Genomic DNA, 26,643 nt, shown 5'->3' with positions numbered 1-26,643 from the left:
AAAATGTCTGTAAATTCAACTAAAATTGCATTGAGATACTATTTTAAATCATTTTCTTTTCAGGCCTATACCTTTCGTGTCTCTCGAAATATGAGGAGTAATTTTCTTTTTAGCAAATTCATCAGCATTATTCAATCTTTGACCTCGTTTACTAATTTTTTGTGCGTATTTTTCCCAGAATAGATTTCTAGACAAACAACGTGTTACTGATGAGTAATTTTGTTTAATATTCTTTTCTTCAATTCATTTTCTGCTTGGAATACATTTTTGCCATTTTGGAGCAAAAAAAAATGAAGAGAAAGTTGGTAGCCGTTACTATTTGATTTGCGCGGGAAATCTTTTCGCCGCAATTCGCCAAAATGATCACGCGCATTTAGCCGGGATTTCCTGGAACAGACCAAGATCCATAAGCATCGGTGGTTCAGTGGTAGAATGCTCGCCTGCCACGCGGGCGGCCCGGGTTCGATTCCCGGCCGATGCAATTCTTTTTTTATTTTTGAATTAATATAAAATTTTCTTATTAATTCAACTATTCATTATTAATTTTTAATCTTTCGTCCCTAATGGCATCATGAATTTGTAATGCCTTGATTAATCTTCTACACTTTCTGATCATCCACCATTTAAGGAAGATCTGCGGAATCACTTTCCAAGCAAAATTCCAAATTTACTTTAACAATTTCGTCCTCCCAGAAAAATTTTCTTCTTATATTCTTCTACAGATCTTTCGTAAAGCAGTATTCGCTCAGTCAGTAAAAGAAAGTGTAACCCGCTTATAATTTTTTTATTAAAGTTCAACAGATTATTAAACTAAACGTAATTTAATAGAATTTGGATATCCAGATAAAATCAATAGTAATTGATTGAATAAATTACTAAATTAAAACTTTATGTTGAAGTTCTAAATTCTTGTCAATATTTTACAGCCACGAATCATTCAAAAAAATTGATTCAAGAGAAAAGTACTAAGTCTTAATTTAATACCTTGATTCTAATTATGTAACTATATTACCATACAATACAAAGGTTCAAAATTTAAAATTTTCCCGTGATTATTGTTCGTAAAATTTTTCATCAATTAGATGTACAAAGAATAAAACAGAAAAGTTCAATGAAAACCTCTACCAAACATTAAACGTTGCGAGGATTTACTTATGTTTCCATTCATAAACCGTTTCAATTTCAATTCAATTTCAATTTTCTCACCAAAATCGCATTATTTATATCAAAAAGTATAATTTTTCTATCGTTTCTTTTTTTGTTAAGGTACTCTACTTGAATACATAGATTACAACCATTCCTTCCCATAAGTCTCACTAATAGAAGTATTAATTAGATTTTAACTGCTCGAATTTTATCATAAAACGTGAATAAATTGAATGGATTAAGAATTGCATTGTAGAGGGATGCTATGGGCTTAAAAAAAAAGTCCCAAAAACCGAAAAAATGTTTTTAAATTCAGAATCTTGCAAACAATTATTTTATATCTTAAAATATATTTTTGACGCACTTATCCCGACTTACTTCAGCTTAAGCATTTATTTAAAGCATTCTACCTAACTCTTTCTAACCAATCCAGGTAATGCAATGGGATTGAATTTTTTTTAAAGGATCAAAATTTATTTACGTGTATAAATAATACATTAATGATCTTTTTTAATAGCCTAGAAAACTTATAAAAAAAAATCGCAGTATTATGACTTAGGGGAGACTGGGGCACATGTAATCATTTTCGATACATGCGAATTTGAGGTGATTTTCCAAGGACACCGTGATTTTTTGGAAAATATTTCTTAGCTCATGTTTTACCCTTGGGTATAGGCAATTCGTCGAGGGTAATGCGGATGCTGGAAAACAATTGAGTTTTCCATAAAAATAAAATTTGTGTCCCTGTGCATTTTTCTCTTTTCACAAAATACCTGGGGTAGAAGTAACCACTTTCTGGTGAGGAAGTAAACACCTTTTTTCCCACCCTTGAAATTAACTTTGCACCACTTTCGATTATTTTAATTACTTAAGAGATATATAAAGACTGTATATTTTTCAAAAAATCACGACACTTTTTACAAAGAATAATTAAAATAGCAAAAAAACTAAAAGCATGCATATCAAAGACATTTTTCAATGGATTTTCCCCATATTTTGACATCATGTGACTTTTTATTGAACACAGCGCCACCAATTTTTTTTCGTAATCTATGAATTATAGATATTTCGCATGACGGTCAATTTCCCGCTCTTTTACCTACTCATTTTGTGAAATTGAAATTGCCTGATTACATCTACCCCAAATGCTGTTTTCTGATCAATTATTAATTCTTTTGAAATAATGAGAATCTCAATTTCTCTAGTAAATGCATTAATATAATCCTAAAAGATGTAGGAAAGAACTGGTATTGCTACATTTCGATTATTTTACACAATTTTTAATTTCCAGGTGGAAATCCAAATGATCAAAATAATCGAAATATCAACATTTTCAGGAAAATGATTTTTATTTTTAAAGTATATTAGGATTTTATTGACCAATTTATCTGTGGACATACATCCCCATGGTATCTATGAATGCTTATGGGTTTTATCCTCTGGAGTCTTAAAATTAATGAAAAAAATCACAGTGTTTACAACTACCTCAGATTACTACTGCCCCAGTTCCCCCTACTTACAAATTTTAAGATAAAATAGAAGATAAGATAAAATAAAAAAGTTGTGGACAAAGGATGATTTCTAAGGGATGACTTAATAAAAACTTTTCTAGACTAAAATCCCTTTCATCCCTCATTTCATTTTAAATCCACGAGAAAATTACGAAAACGATTTTATATATCAGTATAATGAACGAATAATAAATCCGGATTGTTCAAATTTCTTGAATTCTGAAGAAGATTGCTGTACCGGCAGAAGTAAAGATTTGAGATTGGAACTCAAATCTTCACGCTTGATTTTTTTTAAGATTTTGAACATTTGGGATTTTGCCTTTCGGGATTTTTGCTTTCAGGATTTTGGCTGCCACCGGTTTTAATAAAATTTGTGTTAGAGGCCCAAAGGTAAAAAAGAAAGAAAACCTTGTATGTTACTAAAAAAGGATTGAAAAAAAAACAATTATCTCAACGTGCATCAGGAGCTTTTATGTATGTGCTCAGACAGAGAACAAATTCGCTTCTTATTCATTATTTTTTATTTTGTTCACGATTCAATCAAAAGAATTAATTGGATCAATGGATAAACTTTTGAATTTATTAAGGAGTAAAAATGTGATTCTTTCACTTTTAAGTCATCATGCTTTAAACCTTTTAATTTTAATTAATCATTTTATTAATCATTAATCAATTAGTTTACTCCTTTAATGAAAGTTCTTATGTTTCCTTAATCACAACTCATTTTACAAGGCAAATCTTCACGAAATATGATGAAAAATACGTCGAAAATGGTAATATTTGTATCTCTCAAAATTTGAAATTTAATTTTGTTTTTTCAAAAATCCTTCGTTTCAGAATATTCTTTAACTCAGTTCAGCACCGAATAATAAGTGCTCTTTTCAAATAGGTTTCCGAAAATCAGACTCCAACAACTGAATCTTTAAAATATTTAAATAAAAAAATCAGAAAATATAATTCAAATACTTTAATGTGCCTAAAAACTTCAATTACATTTTTTTATTATTTTGAAGAAAAGAATAATAAAAGAAGCAGGTTTATCTGGAATCCAAAAAACATATTTCCTCTTAACTTATGAGTTAAACTCGTACTCAAATGGTATAATTTTTTAAAATGAAATTTGGATTTTTGAGAGAATTTTATACAAAATATGCTGATCTTTAGTCTTTTTAGCCTACGTAACTCCTTTAACTCTTTCCGGACCGCAGCATGCTGCAAGCCAATTTCATCATTTTTTAATGAAAAATATCTAAGCTCAGGAATTAATTGAGGTCCTACAAAAAATATCTTACATTTGGACGTCCGTATACTTTGTAATTATTCACAAGAATAGGATTTTTATCAGTTCTGAATAATTAAAAAAAATTGTTTTTCACTGAATATTCATAAGCTGCTTTGGGTACTCAGAGTCCCAAAAGAGACGAAAGAGTTAACCTTTTAAAGACGATTGGGACACCGGTGTTCCATAAAGAAAATAATTTTTCCTGACTACCCAAAGTTATTTTTTTCCTATGTCTGTGCATAATTGTAAAGTAGAAGGTTGAAAGAATTTAGAATATTTTTCGTAAGTCTCTAGCTATTTGCTATGTAGTAAATATTTATGCTCAAAAATGGCGAATTTTTAAATTCTCAATTTTATTTAATTTTTATAGTTCCAATTAAAAAAAAAACCCTTTGGCAAAACTACAATACTCATACCCATACGTAATATTTTTCATTAAAGCGAAAAATATTATTCATTAGTATTGTCAGAAAAATTACTTAATTTTTTGGGCTATTTTTGGTCCCTATCGTTCATAGAAGCACAAAATACACTGAATCAGCCTCTGTTGGACTTTCCAAGGTTAGATGTAAGACTTATCATTGATTATGTTTCTCAGTTTAATTTTTATTGTTGATTTTCAGTCCTTAAAAAGTATCTCGTAGTTAAAGGATTATAAGGGTTTACATTAATATTGACATTTTAAAATATTATATACATATTTTAGTTGAGTCATATTTGGAATCATATTTGATTCCAGATTGTTAATCCTTACTTTTCTATTAGTATTAAATATTTTAATTGCTAGTTGTTTAACTCTTTTGCATCCTTTGGAATTCTAGGCTCCCAAACGAAAAAAATACTCTGGGAAGGACAATTTTTTTTGGATTATTTAAAATCGACAAAAATATTTTTTATGGATGATTGCAAACTAACTAATCAAAGACTAGAATAGTTTTGCAGGATTCTGATTAATTCTTGAGCTTTCATCAAACGTAAAATTGACTCGCTGAATATGTTACGATCCGGATATAGAGTACCTTATGCTCAATTTATCTCAAATTTAGGAGACTCAGTAATAATTATTAATTCAAGCTCATCATAACTTGTTAATCTCAGTTCTTACTTTAATGGCACAGTTCACAATTACTGTGTCAAGCTTCAATGGTTCAACCAGCAATGGACTCTATTTCTGAATATAACAGAAACATTTTGGCCCTTCTAGATACCGTTTCAACGATGAAGTATTAAACTGAGTTGATTAATTGTGCAAAAAATTAAAAATAATAAAAACAAATAAATCATTTAAAAAATTTAAATTAAATCGGAAAAAAGGATGCCAACGGCACGCGGTGTTCCCAAGCGGTCCCCCATCCAAGTACTAACCGCGCCCGATGCTGCTTGACTTCGGTGATCGGACGAGAACCGGTATATTCAGCATGGTATGGTCGTTGGCGAGAACTTTGTAATTGTTTCTTCATCCCTCGCATTGGGATGAAGAAACGATTGCAAAGCTCTCGCCAACGACCATACCATGCTGAATATACCGGTTCTCGTCCGATCACCGAAGTCAAGCAGCATCGGGCGCGGTTAGTACTTGGATGGGGGACCGCTTGGGAACACCGCGTGCCGTTGGCATCTTTTTTTATTCATGAAAAATTATTTTTAAATTCAGCAATAAACGTTAAGTTCAATAATCTCTTGGAACCAAAATATTAATTTATGAAATATAAAAAAAAATGTATAATTGTGTATGAAAATTAGTCGAGTAAACGGTCGCTCACCTGGATGAATGAGATCAATTCTCAATCAAGGTAAAGGTTTCGTTCTAATTCTTTCACAAACTCTTCAAATATATACTCAAACTATTTTGGAAAAGCCTCAGTAGGATTTCAAATAAAGTTTGAGAATAATTAATTAAGTAATAAATGAGACAAACATTTTATAAGAGAAGATTTTTAAGTTTTTTATTCGAAAAATTACGAAATTTACCTTTTTAGAGTATCAAGCGGCACACTGGCCAATAATCTCCACTCTATATGGGCTTAATCTTGAAGTGCAGTCCAATAAGAGAGAACACCAGGCATTTGAGATCCTGGACGAGGTAGTAGAAGCCACGGAGACCTTCTGGATCCTTTGACTGATTTACATCTACCAGGGAACCCGTTTTGGAAGTCGTGAAGGATATATGCTCGTCCCCAATTACAATCTCTAGTTCCTGGAATGGAGAAAAACCCCATTGGATTGGAATAAATTGGAAGAATCTCAAAGAAATCTTACCTGTCTTCCGACACGGTCCGGTGGTGGCCAGGCCGCATCGTCTTCAGCCATAATTTCCGAATCTACGATGATTCTCTTGAGTTCCTCCATCACAGAGTGATGTACATAGGCCTCCTTCCGGATCATCGTGTCGTTCTTGTAGTTGGAATTGTTGGCGTACCTCAATTTCCCGTCCGGACGGAACTCAAATTCCAGAAACTCATGCCCAAACTTTCCCTTGTGCCCTACGTAGTAACGCAAGTAGAAATCCTCTGTAGCCATTTGTCCAAATCACAGAGGAGTGATTTCCGGCGAGATTAGATGAATAAATAGGATATTTGGTGGAGAAAATTAATTTTCAGGAGTTGTTTTGACGTTTTCACTGTTTTCACTCCATGAGTGGCTGCGTATCAATATGGAATGAAGTTGGTTGCGTATCTCTTGAGTACTAAAAAACGACTAAACTTTGTCTTCCGGTGGCTTTCTTCAATTTAAACAACAATTCCTCTTTATCAGCAAAGGTATCGTATTTCGCAATCTAAGCAAATTTTCAAGATTTCACGTGTTCAGCTTAGTTTGTTTTACTTCGAGTTGAAAGAAAGGTTGAAAAATGGCAGCTAAACCTCAAGGCTACGACTTCTTAGTGGAATGTCCTTACAACAAGGTTCATCAACTGGAGAATGGTAGAAGGTTCCAGATTCACCTGATCAAATGCCGTAAGGAATACGAGAAGAAATTCACAGCGGTAAAGGTTCAGTGCCCCTTCAACGCCACCCACAGGGTGAATGAACCGGAACAACGGGTATGATTTTTCTCATTTCTCTCAAAAACATGTTCCGGACAAAGCTGTACCCTTTCTTTGCAGTACCACGTGGAAAACTGCCCGGATAGAGTGATTGTGGACAAGTTCCGCAATCCTATTGTAGACTCCTTGGATGCGCTGCAGCGCAAGGAAGTCAAGATGATCATGGAGGATGATACTGATGATTGGGACAGGGAGCCACCTGTTCCAGCATACGATCCGCAAAAATACTGCGAATCTAGCAATGTAATTCGCCATTGCCGTGGGATGCAGCCTCACGAAAGAAGGGCTTTCAGGCAGCAGGAATTAGTGCGTTTGCGAGGAGCAAAAGCACTAGATCTCGACAACAAATAAGATAAGAGTTCATCTTGGATCTACTCACCACTGAAAAAAATTTAAATGATTCCAGGATGATGCCTAAAAATCTTTTTTTTACTAATTTTTCTGACTTTCTAAAACTCCTAAAACATGAAATTTGATAGAAACTTTCCTTTCCTGAACAAGAAATACTGCAATTACTCCAATAATTTACTCCTAAAAGATAAACCTGTGTTGAAATAATATAGAGGAAGTGTTAATTTGAGAAAAAAATTATTAGAGAATTACTTTTTCAAAATGAAATAAAAATAAAAATTGGATTAACTTTGTTGGTTTCGTATAAAACATGAAACATGTTTGAAGCAGATCTGAAGCATAGGATAGGGTAGGATCAGGATCAGGCTGCGTATAAACTTGTTAGGTAAAATCGGTAAAGTAAAATTAACCCTTTAACGACGAGACACTTTTTACGGACCGAAAATTAACAATAAAAATTAAACCGATAAACAAAATTTGTGAAACGTTTTACATCTTGGCAACATAGTCTGATTCGGTGCATTGTTTACCTCTACGTGCGATAGGGACAAAAATAGCCCGAAACTTGTAGTAATTTTTCTAACAATACCAATGAATAATATTTTTTGTTTTAATAAAAAAAAAAACAAAGTATGAGTAACGTAGTTTTTATTCTCAAAAGGGTTTTGCTTAAAAAAATTGGAAGTACAAAAAATAATTAAAATCATTTTTCAATATGAAAATTTAAAATTTTCGCCATTTTTAAGCTTAAATATTTAGTATATAGCAAATAGCTGGAGACTGGCAAAAAATATCCTAGATTCATTCAACCTTCTGCTTTGCAATTACGTACAAACATAAGGAAAAAATAACTTTAGGTAGTCAGAAAAAAAAATCTTTTTGGGACGGCGGTGTTCCAATCGTCCTTAACTCTTTCGCGTCTTTAGGGTAATGTCATGACTCGGGGAAAAAGTTTTTTTTTGGGTATTTACATTAATTGAAATCTATCTGTTCGTGCACGACATCATAATAGAAGGATGTAAGATTCTTGGCTCATTTTCTCAAGACTTCAGTTAGATTTCAATTAATGTAAATAGCCAAAAAGAAACTTTTTTCCCCGGGTCATATATGACCCTAAAGACGCGAAAGAGTTAAAGGGTTAAACAAAAATGCAAGAAAAATCTTTTAAAAAAAGCAAGGCATACTGGGGTGACATGATAACTTATTTTCGAAGCTATCGACTGTCGGTTCTGAAAAATTTAAACAATAGCTGCACTTCCTGTAACTAATATAAATGTTTATCAACAGTCTCTTCTTTTAAGAATGTCACAATGAATGGTTCAACAATGCGTAATATGTCGACTTTCACTTAATCTAACAGATATATATTTATTTATTGATACTATCGATTCGATAGTATCGAAGAGTTATCATTCCACCCCTGATCAGTGGCGTACCAAGAGATTTTGGCGCCCAGGGCGAGTATTTTTTACAGCGCCTCTTGACCCTCCCACGTAAAATATCTAATGAATTTTTTACAACTATTATTTATGTACAGTCGAGTTCCCCAAATTTGAACTCCTCAAATTTGAACGACGGTTGAATTCAAAATGAAAAATTTTAGGTTATGCGAAGAAAGTTTTGCATGGGAATCTGAGTTAGAACCATTTTTCTCCGGTGTTTCCTTAATATTATGGTATTATATTAACTTCCGCAACAAATTCCATTTATTTCCCAATAAATTAGATTGATATATTCTCTAAAGTTATTTTTCTTAATTTAGGGAAAGTTCATTTCACATCAATTCCGTTACGTTTTTGAAAATATTGTTCAAATTTGAGGAGTAGGAAATGTCATCTATACATACCCCCCAAATGTTCAAATTTAAGGAACTCTAATGTATTATATTGAATGTTCGTCTATTGACAGGATATGTTCACAGGATATATTTTTGAATGATATATCTCATGCTGAAAATTCACAGCCATCATTTTCGGTAATTTTCTCTTTAAATTTCTTTTTAAATATTTTGGAAAATATCTTTGGAAAATGGTTTTTAAGATTTTCTCGAAATCAATTGTACCGATTTCATTTGCGGATCTTTGGAACCTTCACAGATTTTCGTGAATTTTTTGGGAATCTTTGCGGACTGTTTGTTTTGTTAATTTTTCATCCAATTTTCCTTATTTTTAAATGAAATTATGATCATCTGAATCTGAAGCATAAACGGGACTCCAAACGGATGGAAGGTTTGATGCATCTATCTCTCATGATTTCCGAGATAACCGACCTTAAAGTTTATAGTTTACCATTACATTGTGCAACAAAATTTTCTAGTATTTTTTCAAATGATTGATATTTTCGAGTTCCTTAGTGGTCCCTTAAAATATATCACAAAGAAAATCATGGTCTATCACGCAGAGTTTCCGATTGTTATTAATATGAAAATCTTTACGAAATCGGTAGAAATATTTTATTAAATTTGTTTCATTTCAATTTGTAAATTTTAGTATGTTGGTATCTAAGGAAGATTTGTAGAGAATGACATAAGGAAAATGTTCTCAGAACAAACTATTTCCTACTCCTAATTGTTCCTGCGATTATCAAGACTTTCCTCTTTAATCCTTAAATATCTTTTAAATCCAAGGACATGTTTCTTGTGCAGAAATACTCTTGAAAAAAAGATCTAAGGTCTCTGGAGATCATACACCTTATCCTAGGTACACTGACGATTGCTGGTACATTTCCCTTAATTGACCTTCTCTACAAATAATATGTCTAGTATATTTAGCGTTATTTTGGAAATAAAAACCCCCTCAAGTTTGCTCACAAACCGAATTTTCAATGACAGAATTACAGCTTTATAAGCTGATCTAGGTTTATCATTGGCTTTTCCACTCTACAATTTTTCGGCCCCTATTTTGTAGGCCCAATACTTTTAAATATGTCCCTATTAGAGCACCCTTATATTTTAACGCTTTAAAATTTCACCTTCTCAATTTTCGGCGTCTCTATTTTTGGGCGTTCTAATATGTCCCAATTTCTAAATATTCCTAATTTTTTGCGCCACTATTTTTTCTTACTAATTGTTTAGTTTAGCGCCTAGTAGGAGCTCAAATTTTATAAGTGCTTATTTTTAAAGCGCATTTACTTTATAATACTTTAATTTTCTAGTGTCTCTAAGTTTTGGTTGCTTTACGGCGCCCCTAATTTTTACGGCGCCCGGGGCGATCGCCCCCTTCGCCTCCGCCACGGTACGCCTATGATTCTCATAAAAATTAGAAAGTTAAGATATTTTGGATTCATAAAACATGAAACACGCTTGAAACAGATTTGAAAAAAGAACAGAGGATCTCAGGCTGCGTATATTTTCTGAAGAAAAAAGTGAAATAAAAATGTAAAAAAAGCTTTTCCGGCTTTTCCCTTTTTTATTAAAAAAAAAAAAAAAAAACCTTTGAAACACCAAAGAAATTTTGCATAGAAATTTTGCATATCTTTCTTGATAAAAGTACCTCCCTGAATTCTCGATACGGTACAAAATCAACAAGTACTAAAAATAACGGATTGCCGGCAATTCAAAATTCCCTTCGAAAAATATCCCTCAAATCGCGCTACCTGTCGGATTTTTTCAGTACTTCTCAGTGTTTTGTTTTTATTTTTCTGTGCAAAAATGACTGAACAATTGTACACCGCTTTGTCTTCTATCAAGGAATTGCGTTCGAGTGTAGGGCAGATATTTGAATCCTTGGGTGGCGGAGTACGAGCTGAACATGGGGTAGAAGGGAGAGATGCCAAGTATTTGCTAGAACTGCAAGATTTGCTAAATGCCGTTACGATGAATTTGAGGTTAGGGTTTTCACAACAAAAAATATCCAGTTTTATCGCTAATTAATCATTTTATCAGGGATGTTGAGGCGGCTATCAATGTCTTAACACCCCCAGCTGGTCCATTTAATCTGGGCAACTCATCATTCTTATCCCAGGAGACCACACAGGACCGTCAGGCTCTGTATTCGCAACTGGTCAACAGCTACAAATGGATTGATAAAATCCGGGAGCATAGCAATTTGGCAGCTAATCTCTTGAGTCACAATGCCCTCAAACGGTCCTACTCGACGAATTCAACCAAAAGGCGACGTCCTCTGACTTCCAGCCACAATGTTTTGCCTCATCATGTGGATCAGGCTATCTCGCAGATAGATCGCAACTTCACTGACATGACCCTCAAGATTTGGAGGCCCTTTGCTACAAATGTGATCCTCCATGTAAGTTGAAGCATTTTTGTACAAAGAGGGTGATAATTACAAAAATCTCAAATGTTTGGTTTTATAGATTAGCCTCAGCAGAGTCCTGAAAGCTGCAATAGTTTTCAAAGGATTGATGATTGAATGGGTGATTGTCAAAGGATTTGAAGAGGCTTTGGATGATGTTGATGACTTGTGGACAGAATCCAGGCACAAAGTCTTCCAGCAAGTTCGTGATCACACCCATTCAGCTATGCTCCATTTCTACTCGCCAACTCTTCCTGAACTTGCCGTTCGCAGCTTCATGACATGGATTCACAGCTATGTCACCCTCTTTTCTGATCCTTGCAAAAAATGTGGTCTCCATCTTCACAATAGCCTTCCGCCAACTTGGAGAGACTTCAGGACACTGGAACCATTCCATGTTGAGTGCAAACACTAATTTCTGGCCAACGTAACGTCTCAATTTTAATGAAAGGAATAAAAAAAAGGATAATACAAGAATGAAGAATGCTTCGGAGTAAAGTAAGTTCCCATTTTCTTTTTTTTTGTTTAATCTAATCCACTTCGAGTTTCCGGAAACTGCCCTGCATCCCATGAAAAGTCGATCCCATGGAGTCTTTCTGAATGCCACATGCTCGATTTATTGCACCCAGAGAGCCCTCCAGGGCTTCCGGGGGATACATGTCTAATCTCAGGTTCATATGATCATTCTGCAGGATTACTGGTTGCTTGTCCTCCAATTCCTTTTTGAAGAGTTCTACAATCCAAACCAAAAATATCTATAATTCATTTTCTACCAAGAATTAATATACCAACTCACTTATCATCTCTGCCATGGGCATTAATCCTCCATATTCAGCAGGAAGGAGATTGTTGTCAATATAGCGGTTGGCTCTTTCGAGATTTGTACAAAGAATTACGCGCTTCTTGAATTTTTCACTAACAAGAGAAATACCAAAATCCACGGCGAACTTGAGGCTCGAATTGATGTTGAATGCAATTAATTTCTTGTGTCTCATCGGAACGGTTCTTTCTGAAAAAAAAATAAATTTGCAATATCAATAAAAGACCGTTAAAATTTGAAAAAATCTTGAGGGAAATGATACAGTGTAACTTTGTCTAAAGGCACACGGTCGCAGTCGTGGCCGAGTGGACTAAGGCGTCTGACTCGAAATCAGATTCGCTCTGCGAGCGCAGGTTCGAATCCTGCCGGCTGCGAATTTTTTTTCCACCACCCAAAATTAAATCACCTGCATTTTTGGCAATCCTAACAGCTTCCTGTGGTGTAAAGAGTGTTAGGTGCTGTAAACCAATTTTAGCTGCATCGACAACATAGACAAATCCCCTGATTTGATTTTCTTCATCTTCCAGTAAGCTTTCATACGTCAAAGCATGTACTTTGAGCATATCGTAATTCTTATGTTTCTGCAAATTAAAAACCCCCGGCCGATGCATAATTACCCGTCGTCCTAAGTGATCACGCTCTGGCAGTGCAAAGATGTACCTAAAGAAAATATATTCCTCTTAATTATCTCTCGACTCTAAGGTAAATTTTCTTCCCATCTCTCTCTCTTACCCAAGATCCAAGAGATCAGCTATTGCTGGTTCTTTCATGTCCAAATTGGCAAACATCTCGCCATTTCGGACTTTGCGAAGTAACAAATATCTCTCTATACCCTCTTGGGTCATGGGAACGCTGAACTTCTTGTTTCTCAGGAAGCGCAAGATGAAACTGGCATCTGATAAAATAGAATTTGTCCATTAGATTCCAAAAGGAATCTCCTAATTCAAATCATTACTACCCAAACGTGTAGTGAGGATTTTTGGATGCTGAACAAGCCATTTTCTTATCGCTTCAATTGCTGGCTTCCTTATGGTATCTGTCTCGCGGAGTTCTTTTTCAGCGCATTGCTTTAGCTCCTCATCCAGTTGGAAGACATAATCATCAGCAGGTGTTATACCTTTGTTCGTTAACTCCTGCGGCAAAAAAATTGTAGGTAAGTTGGCAAGTATTTTGGGGTCTTAAGGGCTCTTTGTGACTATGCGATCTGGGTTAACCAACTCCCATCGGGTCCGTCTCATATTTAAAAGGTAAATTAAACTAATTCAAAGCCTGCTCCAAATGGAAATTTTTCTCTATTCCAAATCGCTCCTTGGAAATTACAAGGGGCCAACTCAATCTGAGCCATTTTTCAGGAGACGGCATGAAAGATTTAACTTTGTATAAATAATTATCTCAATTAAGTATGTTAATAAAAATAATTTAATTCTTTTCTATTTGTATGAGCATTATTATAAACATCGAAACATACATATTTTTATCTTTCAAAATATGTTTTTTTATGAGTTAGCTCTTTGTCATTCTAAATGATGCGCAAATTTTCATGAAATTAGAATGACACGGGCTCAACTTGCTTGAGTTAGTCCCTTGTTTCACAAAAAATTGAACGATAAATCTATTTTGTGCCCCTTGACTTCAAACAAAACCGCGCAAGCAATCATAAAGAGTAAAATTTTGAAAAACTTTTCTAAAAACGAAATTTATTGACTCATATCATCTGAAATTTTATTAAATTCTCTGTCTGAGTGCATTAAAAACTCAAAATCGCCAAAAAGTGTGTTGGCCCCTTGTAATTTCCAAGGAGCGAAATGGAAACGTCATTGTTTTCATGATAAATACAGTACTAAATTATTATATTTATATATTTTCTATACCACAGTTTCATTATTTAGTTAATTTTGTTCTAAATAAAGCGAAAATCCATTCATATTCACAAATTTTAATTTGTTAATTTTTCAGTAAGAAAAATTAAAAGTCTAGGGGAGGGTGGGGCAGTTTCATCCCTGAATTGCAAAATGGATTTTCAGACCATTTTGCAAAAAGATGATAAACAGAAGTAAAGCTTTGTATTTTCTGTGAATTACAGTTGGGTTTAGGGTTAATAAAAATGATAACAATAATCTTTTAATTTCATTAGTCTATTGTGGATAAATTCATTTCACTTGAAAGGCAGAATGTGTGAAAGTCCCCCATTGCGGGGCAATTTCAAGATAAATATGAGGCAATTTTTGAGAAAGATAAAACGTGTTTATAGGAAACTTGCGATACCACAATTGATTAAAATTACTATTTTGAAGTCTTCTTAGACTCCAAAACATAAAAATATAATCGAAAAAGAATTTCATAACAGAATTTTAACACTAATTAATTATACAGAGAACCTGAAATATTGCCAAAGATTTCCAAGCATATTTCTCATTAATTGAGCAATTTTCTTTAAATTTTTATACGAAAAAAATGTCTTTTGTAGTGCTAAGCTAATTTTGTACATTGTTGGATCATTATATCACCTTATAACATGTGTTTTCTTAGTATAACAGTTTTATAATAGTATTTTAAAATCTTGAATTTTTATAATACTGAAAAAAATGTACAATGTCTTGGTGAAAACATTCTGAAAAGATATTATAACAATTAAATTCATCATTTTTAAATACTTAAAAAACACTGAAAGATTTTTTTAAATTATTTTTTTATCAGCTTTTAGAAAATACTACTTCCCATAATTTCGAATTTTATGGACAAAAACAGCTTCAAAACGTTTTCGATGATCATTTTAAGTTAATTTTGATTGAAAAAGTAAATTGTTAGACACTGGAAACTTCTCCATGTGCTTGCATGAAACTGCCCCTCACGCACTTTCGGAACTCAAATCAAAATTGTCAGAAACGTCTTAGAATTCATTCAACGCTAAATGCCTTATAATAAACATAAAACCACTTGTTATTTAATACAATTATGTTACTTTGATAGATAAGTGCAATAGTTCAGAAATTGTTGTAAATAAAACATTACAAAAAGTTTCATTTTGATGCAGTTTTATAAAATCAATTACAGAATTTAAACGAGAAGCGACACGAAATTAACTATTTTTATGAACATGGGTCTCAGTTATCTCTTCAATAACATAAAGGTTTTATCCCATTTCTTTCAAAGGTATAAGAAGAATATGCAAAAATTGAAACTGCCCCGTCGTTAAACTGCCCCACCCTCCCCTACCTTTTCACCATCGAATTTTTCATCGATCAACCATATTTTCTAATGAGAAACACAATAAGGTGACTGTTGTTTATTCGTTTTGTTTAATATTTATGTCATATTTCTGGCTAATTTTAGTTAAATTAAGTGCTAATCTTTATTGTTAACGGTACATGAAGTTTTTAAATGAAATAATTACCTATTTCGTGAACAAAAAGGGTTTTTCTGAAGTGTCTTTCAATAGGAAACCCCGGAAATATGATTTTTTTTTTGGAGAGATTTTCTTATTGTTTTAGATGAGAAAGGATAAAAGACCAGGAATAAAAACAAATCCTGCACTCAGGAGCAACTCAACAAGGTTTTGGAAGCTTTTCGTCGCGGTTTCAGTTACACTGTTTGTCTCCAATTAGAAAATTTTCCTTGTCTCCATTTGGATTAATATGTTTCCAAAAGAAGTATTTTACACTCGCGTATTTTTCTTGTATTTCAGAAATTTCAAATTATATCTAAAGAATTTTCACTAAACAGTAACATTCTAGAAGAGTCAAGGAGCAAATTTATGTAATTCTCTTCAGAAAAAAAATGAACTTAATATGTTGAATCTTCTGTCAAAGTTAAAGCGTCTGGAAATGGTTTCGAATTAGGACATTTACCCTATACTTAGAAAAATAATCGAGTAAAACTTACTCGAATCGATGTTGAATTAACCCTTTTTCGTTGTGATTTTCGATTAACTATATTTTAGAGTTGATTTTACTTATATTTAGCTGGAATATTCGAAGAGTTGTTTTAACTTTTTTTCGTAAAATTTACATGACAAAAGAGTGTAAATAACTCTTTTTGATACTGAAAATAACTCATTCTAAGAGTTAAAAAAAATTCTTTTTTTAAAGTTAAAATAACTCTTTCAAATCCCAAAATGAATAGATTTTGCAATTTTATGTTTTTTTTTTATTCTATCATTTTCTTTATTAATATTTTCTTAACCTCAAGTTCCGTATGTTCCGAGCGAAATATCACGTATGATGCACGCACATGTCTTCATGAAACACATTTGGGCATATTTCTAGTTGATGTTCCATATGAACTTTGTCATACGAAAATTTTCTTGACTGAAGTATATTCTTAAAACGAAAACACTTAAGCATATACTTCAGTTGAGATAAAATTTTATATCGAAAAAGAGTAATAATTACATCGATATCCGACGTATTAATTTAACTCTCACGAAGAGTTGTTTCAACTCTATTTACTAAAATTTACAATGAGAAAGAGTAACAATTACATCAATATTCGTAGAGTTAATTCAACTCTACCATAGAGTTGTTTTAACTTTTAGGTTTTTTCTTAGTGTAGGGGAGACTGGGGCAAAATTTGTCAAAACGAAAATATCAATATTCACTATTTTCTAAAATAAAAGAGACTGAGGCTTGAAATTTTTATTATAGATAGCCTTCATGAACCTTCTATCACATTCTTCTATCACATTCTTCTATCACATTCTTCTATCACATTCTTTTATCGCATTTTTGTTTTATTTCTTAAATTTTCTTATATTATTTTCACCTAGTGTCACTGAGTATGAGATAAGGTAATATGGTAATTGAGAATTTGCGTAAGACTTGCAATGAAAATGCGTAAATTAACGAAATACGGTGAGCATTTTACTGTCAATGTGATTCTGCCCTAAGGGCCTTGACAGACCTAAGGATTAGTCGAGAGATGGCTTAGCATTACACTAAGTCATCTCTCGGCTTAAGTCGTAAGTATGTCTAGGGCATAACTCTCCAATTTCATATCCGGCAAGATATTTGAGAAATTCGTGGCTTAAGATTGAATATCAAGGGTTGGATCATTTAGTAAAACTGCTTGTATAAAATTTATAGACCATCGGAAACTGGGCTAAACCTCTACTCTGAAATCCGTGTTACCGGGGCAGAAGCTAAACGGTGACAGATATTGGCTTACGTTTCCAGTGTACCTCCCTTCCCCTATTATGTGTTATGGTTATCCCCATTATGGATAAACCCGCAGCTTAAGTTGAGAGCCGGCTTAACATTATTATAATTAAATTACTGATTAGACTATTCCCATTAGTTTTTCACACAGTCATCTCTCGCCTTAAGCCATACGTCTATCTAGGGCATAAGTTAACATTTCCCTAAATACGTTATTTGTTCTTTTTTCCTTAAAAAGATAGGTACCATAAAAATTTAAAAAGCCAATTCGAAGTACTTCCGAGCGCAGAGCAGTTTTAAGGGTTTTACGAGTACTTGGGCGAACATTCAAAACTTTGAAGTGTGTTTTCTTCACTTCTGATTTTTTTATTTTGCAAATTACCGGAAAAGATAGCAGAAAAAACTTAATGTACCGAAATAAAAGTTTAATGTCTTTAGAATTAAATTCTCTTGTTGAACCTAAATGGTTGTAGTAGATCTTTTGTTCGTTTTACACGTTTTACAGTAGGTGACATTCAGAGTTTTCTTCAAAAAAAATTTTTTTTATTAAACTTAAAAAGTTCCGATTTTATGATTTTCTTCGTTTTTTTTCTGTTTAGTCAAGAATTACGTTTCCATTCCAGAATTACAAACTGAACATTTCCCGACAATTTGAATTTGTTTGTAAAAAATTATTTAAGCACTTTAAATATGTATATAAAAATATAAACAGACTTCGGAGATTTTCTCCGAAAGAAGTTTATACTCTCATTTTTGGTATCTGAAGAACTACTTCGGTTTATCTGGGGTGATCCCTGGATGATTCTGCCTCGGGTTGTCCGAGATGTAAAAAAATATATATCAGGAATTTCAAGAAGCTTGGTCATTTCCTTTTCTTCCCAAAAAAATCGCGAAAAATAGTTAATTTTTGGGCTCCTAATTCGGAGAGCCCTCTTAAGTTTGTAAGGACAATTTATTCAAACAAACCTACCTAGGTTTAGTCAATTAATCATTTTGATTTTGTTCAAGGTACGTTTTCAAATTTGAGGTGATTTTCTGGTAATTGGTATTACGTTGGTTGGTATGAATATTATAAATCCAAAAGAGTTCGAGCATTCCGAAAAGAAGCTTTACCATTTCTTTTAATTCATAAGCGTGTGTTGAGTTTAAGCATTTTTCACGAGACTTCTTCAAAAATTAAATTTCATTACTACAGCACCAAATTCATCAATATTGTAGGGTGAAAGGAACGTCTATTGACACTTTAAGAACTCTTGTCAGCACCTATTGACACCCTACTCTGTACCATTTAGGATATGAAATTTGAATATCTCTGTTAATAGTAAAAGGTATATTACAGAAAAAACGTTATATTACTTATATTTTACTAGATACATTAAATAATTTTCAATATTTTGACAAAAGTGTCAATAGGGGTTCCCTGTCGAACAGACGTTCCTCCGACCCTATTCATATGAGTTTTGTTAGACATATTGTATACTTAAGAATGCCAAAATGCAAATTTTTATATACAAAAATATTTTTATTTGAAAAACTAAAAAATAAAACATCATTTTTATATACCTAAACTGACAAATTTACAGGTTTTTTCATTGATTAAAATTTCCTATCAAACCACACAAACTCAAAATCGATTAAAATAAGCCTACACGCCTGTCAAATATGCGATATTATCTTTTTCTTTTACATTGTATCACAAAAGCTTTTTTATTGTGGTTCTAAATCGTGTTTTTATGTATATTATCTTGAGAACCACTTTTGAATCAAAATGTTATCGTTTGATATATTGTAGAACTACTTCAATGGACCAGAAAAACGGGGCTATATTTCATGATCCGCTTACTCGTTTAAAATTCTGTTTTTAAAATCTTTTTGCGCCACTCTAAGGGGATTCTGTAACAATATGACAATGTCATATGACAAATTAAAAAAAAATTAATGTGGTAAATTCGGAAAAATAATCGAAAATCAGAATCATATCAGTTACTGAGAGCTTCAAAGATCTCCTTGTAATAATCATTTGATGCTCCACTGGGCTTTAATGTTATTCTGCACCAAAATTACCACGAAAAAATTTGTCATATGACATTGTCATATCGTGCAAAATTCCCCTACAGATCATATTTAATAGGTTAGGGGAAAGTGCTCTCCCTTCGAACGTTCATGCCTTCGAATAATGTGAATTTTCTTTAAGTTTTCCTAAGAGCCTTAAACACTTCTATTAAATATTAGTTAGCTTATTATCAATTATTGGTAATTATGTAACAATCATGTGAAAATCTCTTAGGAAAAGTAAGAGAAATTCACATTATTCGAAGGGAGAGTATTTTCCCAAACTTATATCTTTGATTTGAAAAGAAATATCAAGATGATTTTTTTAAGAAGTTGGCTTACTCCTGCATATCTTTTTGTTGATCTTGGAAAGGACAATGTGCAGAAATGTATGGGAGCTGGTCCAATCCTTCACCAGAGATAGGAGTAGGTTCATTTTGTAGGTATTGGTCTATCTATGACTTAAAAATTGCCGAGACGCAAGTCAAAAAGGACTGTCAGTCCTTGGAAAATTAGTCAAAGTTAATGTGCGACCTAAGCTTTGAATATATATTTTTAGATTTTATCTAAAAATATATATATTTTGTATATCTTAAGTTGCCAGTGCTGAAGGATGATTTATAAAGGAGAACTCAAGGAATATTTTCCTAGAAGAAACCATACCCCTATCGCTCCGTTTTCTTTGTAGTTATCCAAATTTTCCTCAAATATCCTCGAATGTTCTTTAATTCCATCAAAAGTATTGTGTCCTTTTGTCTCCTTAAAAGAAATATTCTCCTTAATATAGGTGCTAGGGTTGCTGAAGATCATAGGGTTCAAAAGATACAGTTACCAAAGGAATTTTAACAAAAAGCTCAGAGTATAAAATGGCTAAATTAAAAAATTTTTACTCTAAAATTATTATTCAAAGTTTTTTAATAACGGTAACTTTTAGGACCATGTGATCTTCAAATAATGCTAACTCTTTTTCTTTCAAGGAGAATATTTACTGAGGAGAGATTTCCCTACATACAATCCTTTTTATGACTTTGAAGAATACTCAAGGATTTATTAGGTAAATCTGGAAAATTGCAGGGAAAATGAAGAGATAAAGATATAGTTTTGTTCTAGAAAAATCTTGTTTGAGCCCTTCTTTACAAATTGTTTTTTGAAATGACCAACATAAGATAAACTGTTATTGTATAAAAGGAGTTTTGTAAAAAAAATCGTTACATTTCTTAAGGATATGTTTTGTGCTCTAGTGCTTTTCCTACATACTCTTGGGGTTAAGGCCTCTACACATTGAGAGCAATTTTCGTCAAAAATTGCTTTTTTGAAGGAAATTGCACGGAGTGCTGTAGGTGTAAACGTCAAAATTCTGTCAAAAATGCTGTTCTTGATGAAGAAAATTGCTGCCAATGTGTAGAGACCTTTAGTCTCGGAACAAAAGTTGTTACCTTTGCCAATACCTCTTCGTTCGTATAGGTCTCATTCGTGGCGAAAGGTTAGACCATTTTGCCCATTGTCCTTTAGTTTTTTTTTTTCAAATATTCTTGGTAGTTTTCGAAGTTGGTATCAATTTTAATCTGTTTCTAAGAGGACATTGATCCCTGTTCTGAAGACTGCTACGTACGACTATCGTTTTAATTTTAGCAATTTAATTAAGAAAATTTAACCTCATTTCTATTGTAAAAAATGTTATTAAAAAAAACTGGTTTTAGACGTTCTTTTTCAATTTTATATAATTTTTACCAAATTTTTCCTCAAACAGAATTTACAATGAAAGAATCCTACTTTTTCACAAGTTCATCACTAGATTTTGAATAGATTTTTAAAGATTACTCGTTCTTGGAATGAATTTTGTATTTTTTAATTTAATAGAGATGTATTAAAACTGAAATTTGTTAGATTAAAAATGGGTTAAAACTATACTTTAAACGGAATTGAAAATTTTAAAACTTCTCTTAAATTCATTTAGTATTATGTAGAAGTTAGTTGAAAAGTATTTATTAATAGAGTTTGACCTTTGAAAAAACACATTCAACGGACTGAACAAATATATTACCAAAAAAACCGTCCAAGTTTTGATAAAAACACTCATAAATTATATTGTTTTTTTTTAATATTCGTGTACCGAAAATCTTAATAAAAAAGCATGAAACGTGTTTCTAGGTTTTATTGAGTTATAAAGAAGAAGTAGACCTAAAGTTGATATCTCTAATTCAACCTAGATTAACTATACTGACAGAAAAAAAGACAACATAGATTTTGTATTTTGCCTTTATGTCTCTCTTCCAGTCATTATAATTTTATTCTAGGGTTTTTTGTTATGTATTACTAAAAAATTGCAAACACCAATTTAGTATTTTTACGATTCTATCATCAATCATGATATATTCTCATGATTCTAGTATGCTTCAATTTCACTTCTTTCATCTCTCAGTCTTAGTTTAAAATCGATCAAGAAAGCGTCTTAGAATAAAAGTTCAATATCCTCTCTGACCTCTATGATCTTTGAGATGCAAATTCTATTCCTTTTCGGACTTTTCATGAACGTGAACAAGATGTTTTTTTCTTTAAAATATATAGTCTATCTTTGGATCTCTCCAAAACAAAAGTTGTTGCGAAATATTTGTAAAAGAACTTAATATCTTTGCAAAAAAGTAATCTAAGTAAGACTCAAGGCTGAATGTTGATTTCTAAAACTATCAATTGAAATTGGTTGGAAATTCTCATCCATCATAAATCAATAAAAAAACTAAGATTAAAAAAAATAAATCGCACATCATGCTTTTTCCATGTTCTTCGTGTGATGTCTAACGCTAAAATAAAAGAGTCAGGTCAGATGTTCTTGTTCGCCTTGGATACTGCACAGACTGCAGACATAAGGAAGCTTGTCCATAATCACTACTCATGAGAATAATTAAAATAGTAATGAATAATTTAAAGCATTTGCATAAATTTCTAATGCAGTTCAGATGCGAAAGAAAAAAATAGATACCTTGCAATTTTTACATTCTTACCATTTGCTTTTTATTTCATTCTTAAATTTTTTTTCAATATTGCTCTTATTCTTAAGTGTATTTTAAAATCGAAATTATTCTCACTAGGACTTTTCAATTTTTGATACAAACTAACTACACTGTGATCGCTCAATTTAATTTGAATTCAGCAATTTAACGTGTTAAAAAATTGCCCATTAATTTCAATCTTCTTGTAGTTTTTGTAAAAAAAGAAAATCCTGAATATAAAATTAGGTTTAACTTTTTTTGAATCGATAGATAAACTAGCTAATACTTTTTTGCAAAAAATAATTTTTTTTTAATATTTCCTGTCGAGATAATTAAAAAAGTTTATTGATACTGGAATTAGAATCACTGAATGCTAGTTTTGTTTTAATTAACAAAAATTTATAAGTCATTGTAAACAAATATAATTCCTCATATTCTGTCAGGTAAATTCTTGTGCGAAATTAAAAAAAAAGCGATGATTGGAAGATATTTGGTGAAGACGAAGACACTGATACAGGTTACAGCCGATACAGCGCTTCAATAAATGAGGCTGTAAATACAAGGGCTTAGACACTACTAAACTATTTCTGAAAATTGAAAGACAACTATAACGCTTAGAATTTCTCTTTTTTAATAATGAATAATAATTTTAAATCCTTATAATACTATTAAGATTACAAAAAAAAATTACAAAAAAATATATTGTAAAAAAAATATCATTATAATGAAATTGACTATTTAAAATCATTCATAAAACAATAAAAAACTGCTTTCGTTTCTTGTTTAAATTTTGTTTTAAAAACAAATTTTCGAAAATATAATTTCGCTATAAATATAATATTATATATATTTTTCGAAATCTCGAACTTAATCGACTAAAATAGTTAGCAAAATCTTTTCACTGAACATTTGAAGTTATTTTTAATGAAAATAGTTAATTATAGGCTACAGAAAACTCCCTTCCCTTGACTCTGAATGAAACTGCCCCTCTCATACCTTCGGAAATGAAAGCAAAATTATTGGAACTATCTTAAAATTTTCTTAATGATAATAATCTTAATATAATCATGAAACTATGCAATTTTATAAATTCAATTGTAAAACTCAAATGAGAAGCGTTGCGAATTTAATAATATTTGTGAACCATAGGGCTTAGGCACTGCTTTAGAATAATTAAGGTTGTATCCTTTTCTTGTAAAAAGGAGGAGAAAGATATGCAAAAATTGAAACTGCCTCATCGTTAACTGTCCCCACCCAAGCAGCAATTTTTTCTTAAAATAGTCTTATAGAATTCCCTAAGTAAGGCACTATAGAACTAAAAATCTATTTATTTACTTATAACGCTCTTGCTTCCATCACTGAGATTACTATAAGTAAAGTGGCGCACTCTTAAGGATCTTAAGAGCTGCTATAGGAATTTCAACAGAAAATTTTCACTTTAAGTCTTTTAAAAGTGCACTAAAAGACTTGTCTAATACTTGGTTCTATAAGGCAGCTATTTTGCTTCTTGGGCACCCTCTCCTAATACAGTAAAACTGGCTTTAACCCTTTGATAATCAGTGGGTCACTGTAACCCCAAAAACTCTTTTGTTTTTTCTAACTATTTAGGAGAAAACTAAATTTAGATAGGCAAGACATTGATTTCCCAATAGGTAAGCGGTGATTTTCATAATTTGTTAAATCGGTTTATAATCTGGGGTGGAATGATAACTTTTCGACACTATCGAATCGACAGTATCGATAAATCTATATTTGAGACGCTCAGAGCAGAAGTGGACTCTTTTAATAGGGAAATGCATGCAAAGGAGACCGCTTCTGCTCTAAGCGTCTCATTTGTTAGAATAAGTAAATGTCGACCTTTTACGCATTATTGGGACATTTATTGTGACAGTTTTAAAAGAACAACTTTGAGAAACGTTTATATTAGTTACAGGTGCAGCCATTATTTAAATTTTTCAGAATCGATAGTCGATAGTATCGAAAATAAATTATCATGTCACCACTAATTTTCAAAATATAGTTCAGATATATCTCTCTAAACGGGACACTGATATGGCAAGTTTTTTTTTCCTAAAGAGAAATCACTTATCATTCTGATATAGGGGAGACTGGGGAAGTAGTAAACACGGAGTAGCACGAAGCACTGATATTTATGTCTACACTATTTGGAATTATTATTAATTCATATAGGAGAATTAATAATAATTAATAACGTAGGGGAAAGCGCGCTACCTTCGGACGATTTATGCTTCGCACAAATCATTTTTTTTTTCAATGTGTTGTAAATGAATTTGGCCCATTATTATACTTTAATAGCTAGTCAAATGCCTCAAAATTTCAGAAAAGAGCTATGAGCAAAATCCATAAGGAACATAGAGAAAAGATTGAATTGTCCGAAGTTTGAGTCGTCCGAAGGTAGCGCGCATTCGCCTAGGTCTCGTCCTCTGAAGTCTTATTTTAAAAAAATCGCAGTGTTTACAACTACCCCGTGTTTACTGCTGCCCCAGTTTCCCCTATTACAAAATCAGGCATTCAAAACTATCTAAAAATCTTCGCCAAAATTAAAGAAGAATTACGAGAAAATTTGTTAGCTTCACTTTTTATTAGGCTTCATACCTCCTTGGACGCAAATGATCTATTGTAAATGCCAAAAACTTATGAAATATTCTTGGCGTCTGTTAATTCACTTATTAAAAATGTTTATCTCCTAATAAATTATTTAGGAGGATGATACCAAAAAAGAATGGTGAGTCAGTCGTCCATGTCCTTAATGGGTTTGTAGTTCAAAGGGTTAATGATGATCATAAAGATGTTACTGCAGCAACAAGTCAATCAATTGCAAAACTTAATTAATTTTTCAAATAGCAATTCTTGCATATCATTCACAAATTGAATTCACCAAAGAGTCTTTTCATATTCCATCACAATGTGCACAATATTTTGCAATATTTCTAGCAATATAAAGGCGTTACAATATCTCAAATGAATTAGAAATGCCACATTGAACACCAAGTCATCCACTTTAGGTAATAACTCTCCAGCACAAAGAAGGTGCATAAAAGATTTGAAATTGCATAAGGACTATTTGGTTGACTGCGACATAAATCACTTGTGCATTATTTCTTTGGGTTTTTGTCCAAGGAGGGAATTAATGCATCGTATTGAGAGGGATGTAGTTTTTTTTCCTTGTCAATTGCCTTTGCCCACTTTTTGAGAGAATTACATTGCATAATTTTACTGCAGACAGTGTCTGGGACGCGAATGCAATTCGGTGATATAACTTTTGTTGAACCCAAGCAAATGATGCTGAAGTGAGAGCACTTTCGATTTCTTGTGCCCCATTAACACACTGATGGGCTCTTGGGATTTTGCATTGTGAAGGAGAAAGTGTGTCACTTGCAGAAATTTTTGGGTATATATTGGTTGAGGTATTAAAGAAATGAGATACACGATACACTTTGTGAGGAAAAAAAAATAACACTTTTACCTTCATTTTAACTACTCCAATTTCACTCACAACTCACAACACTTTTACTTTCGTCCAAAGTCACTCACTTTTCGTCCCCAATGTCTTTGGCTTTTATTTGAAGAAAAGTGTCGATCTGCACTTGACGGCAGTTGGAGCACAAGTGGCGGCAAAATTGACTCCCAACGTTTCTTTATGGACAACCAATCTGTTTTGGGGTATATCTTTCAGTATAGACGCTCAAAGTACTGGCACAAAGTGGTGTAACACTCTCATAATATGAAGTCTATCTTGCCTCTTTTTGCATATATCCATATTTTTTTTGTCTTAACAAAATTACAGAGTTATTCCAACTGATCATTAAAGTAACAAACTTCAATGATCATTTTGCAGAGAAGCATGAAATTTTGAGTGTTTGACCAGAGACAGAGTGAGAGAGAGAAGTGAATGAATTTTGTGTATAGAAGTAGAAAAATATAGCACACAAAAAGATGTTGGCATACATTGACCTTGTCCTTTATTACGTTTTCTGTGAAATCAACCTTTGGATCCAGCGTCAAAAATATATAATTGCAGAAA

The 26,643-nt window shown here is 32.4% G+C and overlaps 4 protein-coding genes and 4 non-coding genes across 8 annotated transcripts; 5 read left to right on the top strand and 3 right to left on the bottom strand.

The window, feature by feature from the left end:
- The first annotated feature begins 410 nt into the window (after window positions 1-410).
- Trnag-gcc (transfer RNA glycine (anticodon GCC)) lies at window positions 411-481 on the top strand. Its single transcript has one exon. It is a non-coding gene; the product is annotated as a tRNA-Gly (tRNA).
- Window positions 482-5,255: 4,774 nt separating this feature from the next.
- On the bottom strand, window positions 5,256-5,374 carry LOC129800133 (5S ribosomal RNA). Its single transcript, XR_008751605.1, has one exon. It is a non-coding gene; the product is annotated as a 5S ribosomal RNA (ribosomal RNA).
- A 63-nt stretch (window positions 5,375-5,437) lies between these two features.
- Window positions 5,438-5,556, top strand: LOC129800123 (5S ribosomal RNA). The gene has a single exon (XR_008751597.1). It is a non-coding gene; the product is annotated as a 5S ribosomal RNA (ribosomal RNA).
- Window positions 5,557-5,858: 302 nt separating this feature from the next.
- On the bottom strand, window positions 5,859-6,600 carry LOC129810489 (protein mago nashi). Its single transcript, XM_055861036.1, has 2 exons — window positions 6,199-6,600; window positions 5,859-6,136 (listed from the first exon to the last, which is right to left on the bottom strand). The coding sequence occupies exons 1-2, from the start codon at window positions 6,457-6,459 to the stop codon at window positions 5,954-5,956; spliced, it is 444 nt and encodes a 147-aa protein (XP_055717011.1). The 5' UTR covers window positions 6,460-6,600; the 3' UTR covers window positions 5,859-5,953.
- Window positions 6,601-6,787: 187 nt separating this feature from the next.
- Window positions 6,788-7,622, top strand: LOC129810487 (gametocyte-specific factor 1 homolog). Its single transcript, XM_055861034.1, has 2 exons — window positions 6,788-6,979; window positions 7,043-7,622. The coding sequence occupies exons 1-2, from the start codon at window positions 6,788-6,790 to the stop codon at window positions 7,331-7,333; spliced, it is 483 nt and encodes a 160-aa protein (XP_055717009.1). The 3' UTR covers window positions 7,334-7,622.
- Window positions 7,623-10,630: 3,008 nt separating this feature from the next.
- On the top strand, window positions 10,631-12,097 carry LOC129810472 (mediator of RNA polymerase II transcription subunit 27). Its single transcript, XM_055861018.1, has 3 exons — window positions 10,631-11,158; window positions 11,217-11,577; window positions 11,645-12,097. The coding sequence occupies exons 1-3, from the start codon at window positions 10,983-10,985 to the stop codon at window positions 11,996-11,998; spliced, it is 891 nt and encodes a 296-aa protein (XP_055716993.1). The 5' UTR covers window positions 10,631-10,982; the 3' UTR covers window positions 11,999-12,097.
- On the bottom strand, window positions 11,999-26,384 carry LOC129810467 (clavesin-1-like). Its single transcript, XM_055861013.1, has 6 exons — window positions 26,086-26,384; window positions 13,362-13,536; window positions 13,136-13,298; window positions 12,810-13,063; window positions 12,380-12,592; window positions 11,999-12,316 (listed from the first exon to the last, which is right to left on the bottom strand). Exons 1-6 carry the CDS (start codon window positions 26,089-26,091, stop codon window positions 12,114-12,116), a joined length of 1,014 nt encoding a protein of 337 aa, XP_055716988.1. The 5' UTR covers window positions 26,092-26,384; the 3' UTR covers window positions 11,999-12,113.
- Trnas-cga (transfer RNA serine (anticodon CGA)) lies at window positions 12,695-12,777 on the top strand. The gene has a single exon. It is a non-coding gene; the product is annotated as a tRNA-Ser (tRNA).
- Window positions 26,385-26,643: the final 259 nt, after the last annotated feature.

Source organism: Phlebotomus papatasi, chromosome 1, assembly GCF_024763615.1.
Source record: "Phlebotomus papatasi isolate M1 chromosome 1, Ppap_2.1, whole genome shotgun sequence".
Taxonomy (NCBI): Eukaryota; Metazoa; Arthropoda; class Insecta; order Diptera; family Psychodidae; genus Phlebotomus; species Phlebotomus papatasi.
This window is presented reverse-complemented; position numbering and strand designations above follow the sequence as displayed.

Excerpts from the sequence above, each read along its gene's own strand:
- LOC129810489 (XM_055861036.1), bottom strand. The coding sequence starts at position 6,459 with ATGGCTACAGAGGATTTCTACTTGCGTTACTACGTAGGGCACAAGGGA. Across the intron at positions 6,137-6,198 it reads CGGACCGTGTCGGAAGACAG|GAACTAGAGATTGTAATTGG; the intron begins GTAAGATTTCTT and ends TCTCCATTCCAG.
- LOC129810487 (XM_055861034.1), top strand. The coding sequence starts at position 6,788 with ATGGCAGCTAAACCTCAAGGCTACGACTTCTTAGTGGAATGTCCTTAC. Across the intron at positions 6,980-7,042 it reads TGAATGAACCGGAACAACGG|TACCACGTGGAAAACTGCCC; the intron begins GTATGATTTTTC and ends CTTTCTTTGCAG.
- LOC129810472 (XM_055861018.1), top strand. The coding sequence starts at position 10,983 with ATGACTGAACAATTGTACACCGCTTTGTCTTCTATCAAGGAATTGCGT. Across the intron at positions 11,159-11,216 it reads GCCGTTACGATGAATTTGAG|GGATGTTGAGGCGGCTATCA; the intron begins GTTAGGGTTTTC and ends TCATTTTATCAG. Across the intron at positions 11,578-11,644 it reads CTACAAATGTGATCCTCCAT|ATTAGCCTCAGCAGAGTCCT; the intron begins GTAAGTTGAAGC and ends TTGGTTTTATAG.
- LOC129810467 (XM_055861013.1), bottom strand. Across the intron at positions 13,299-13,361 it reads AATCCTCACTACACGTTTGG|ATGCCAGTTTCATCTTGCGC; the intron begins GTAGTAATGATT and ends CTATTTTATCAG. Across the intron at positions 13,064-13,135 it reads GCTGATCTCTTGGATCTTGG|GTACATCTTTGCACTGCCAG; the intron begins GTAAGAGAGAGA and ends TATTTTCTTTAG.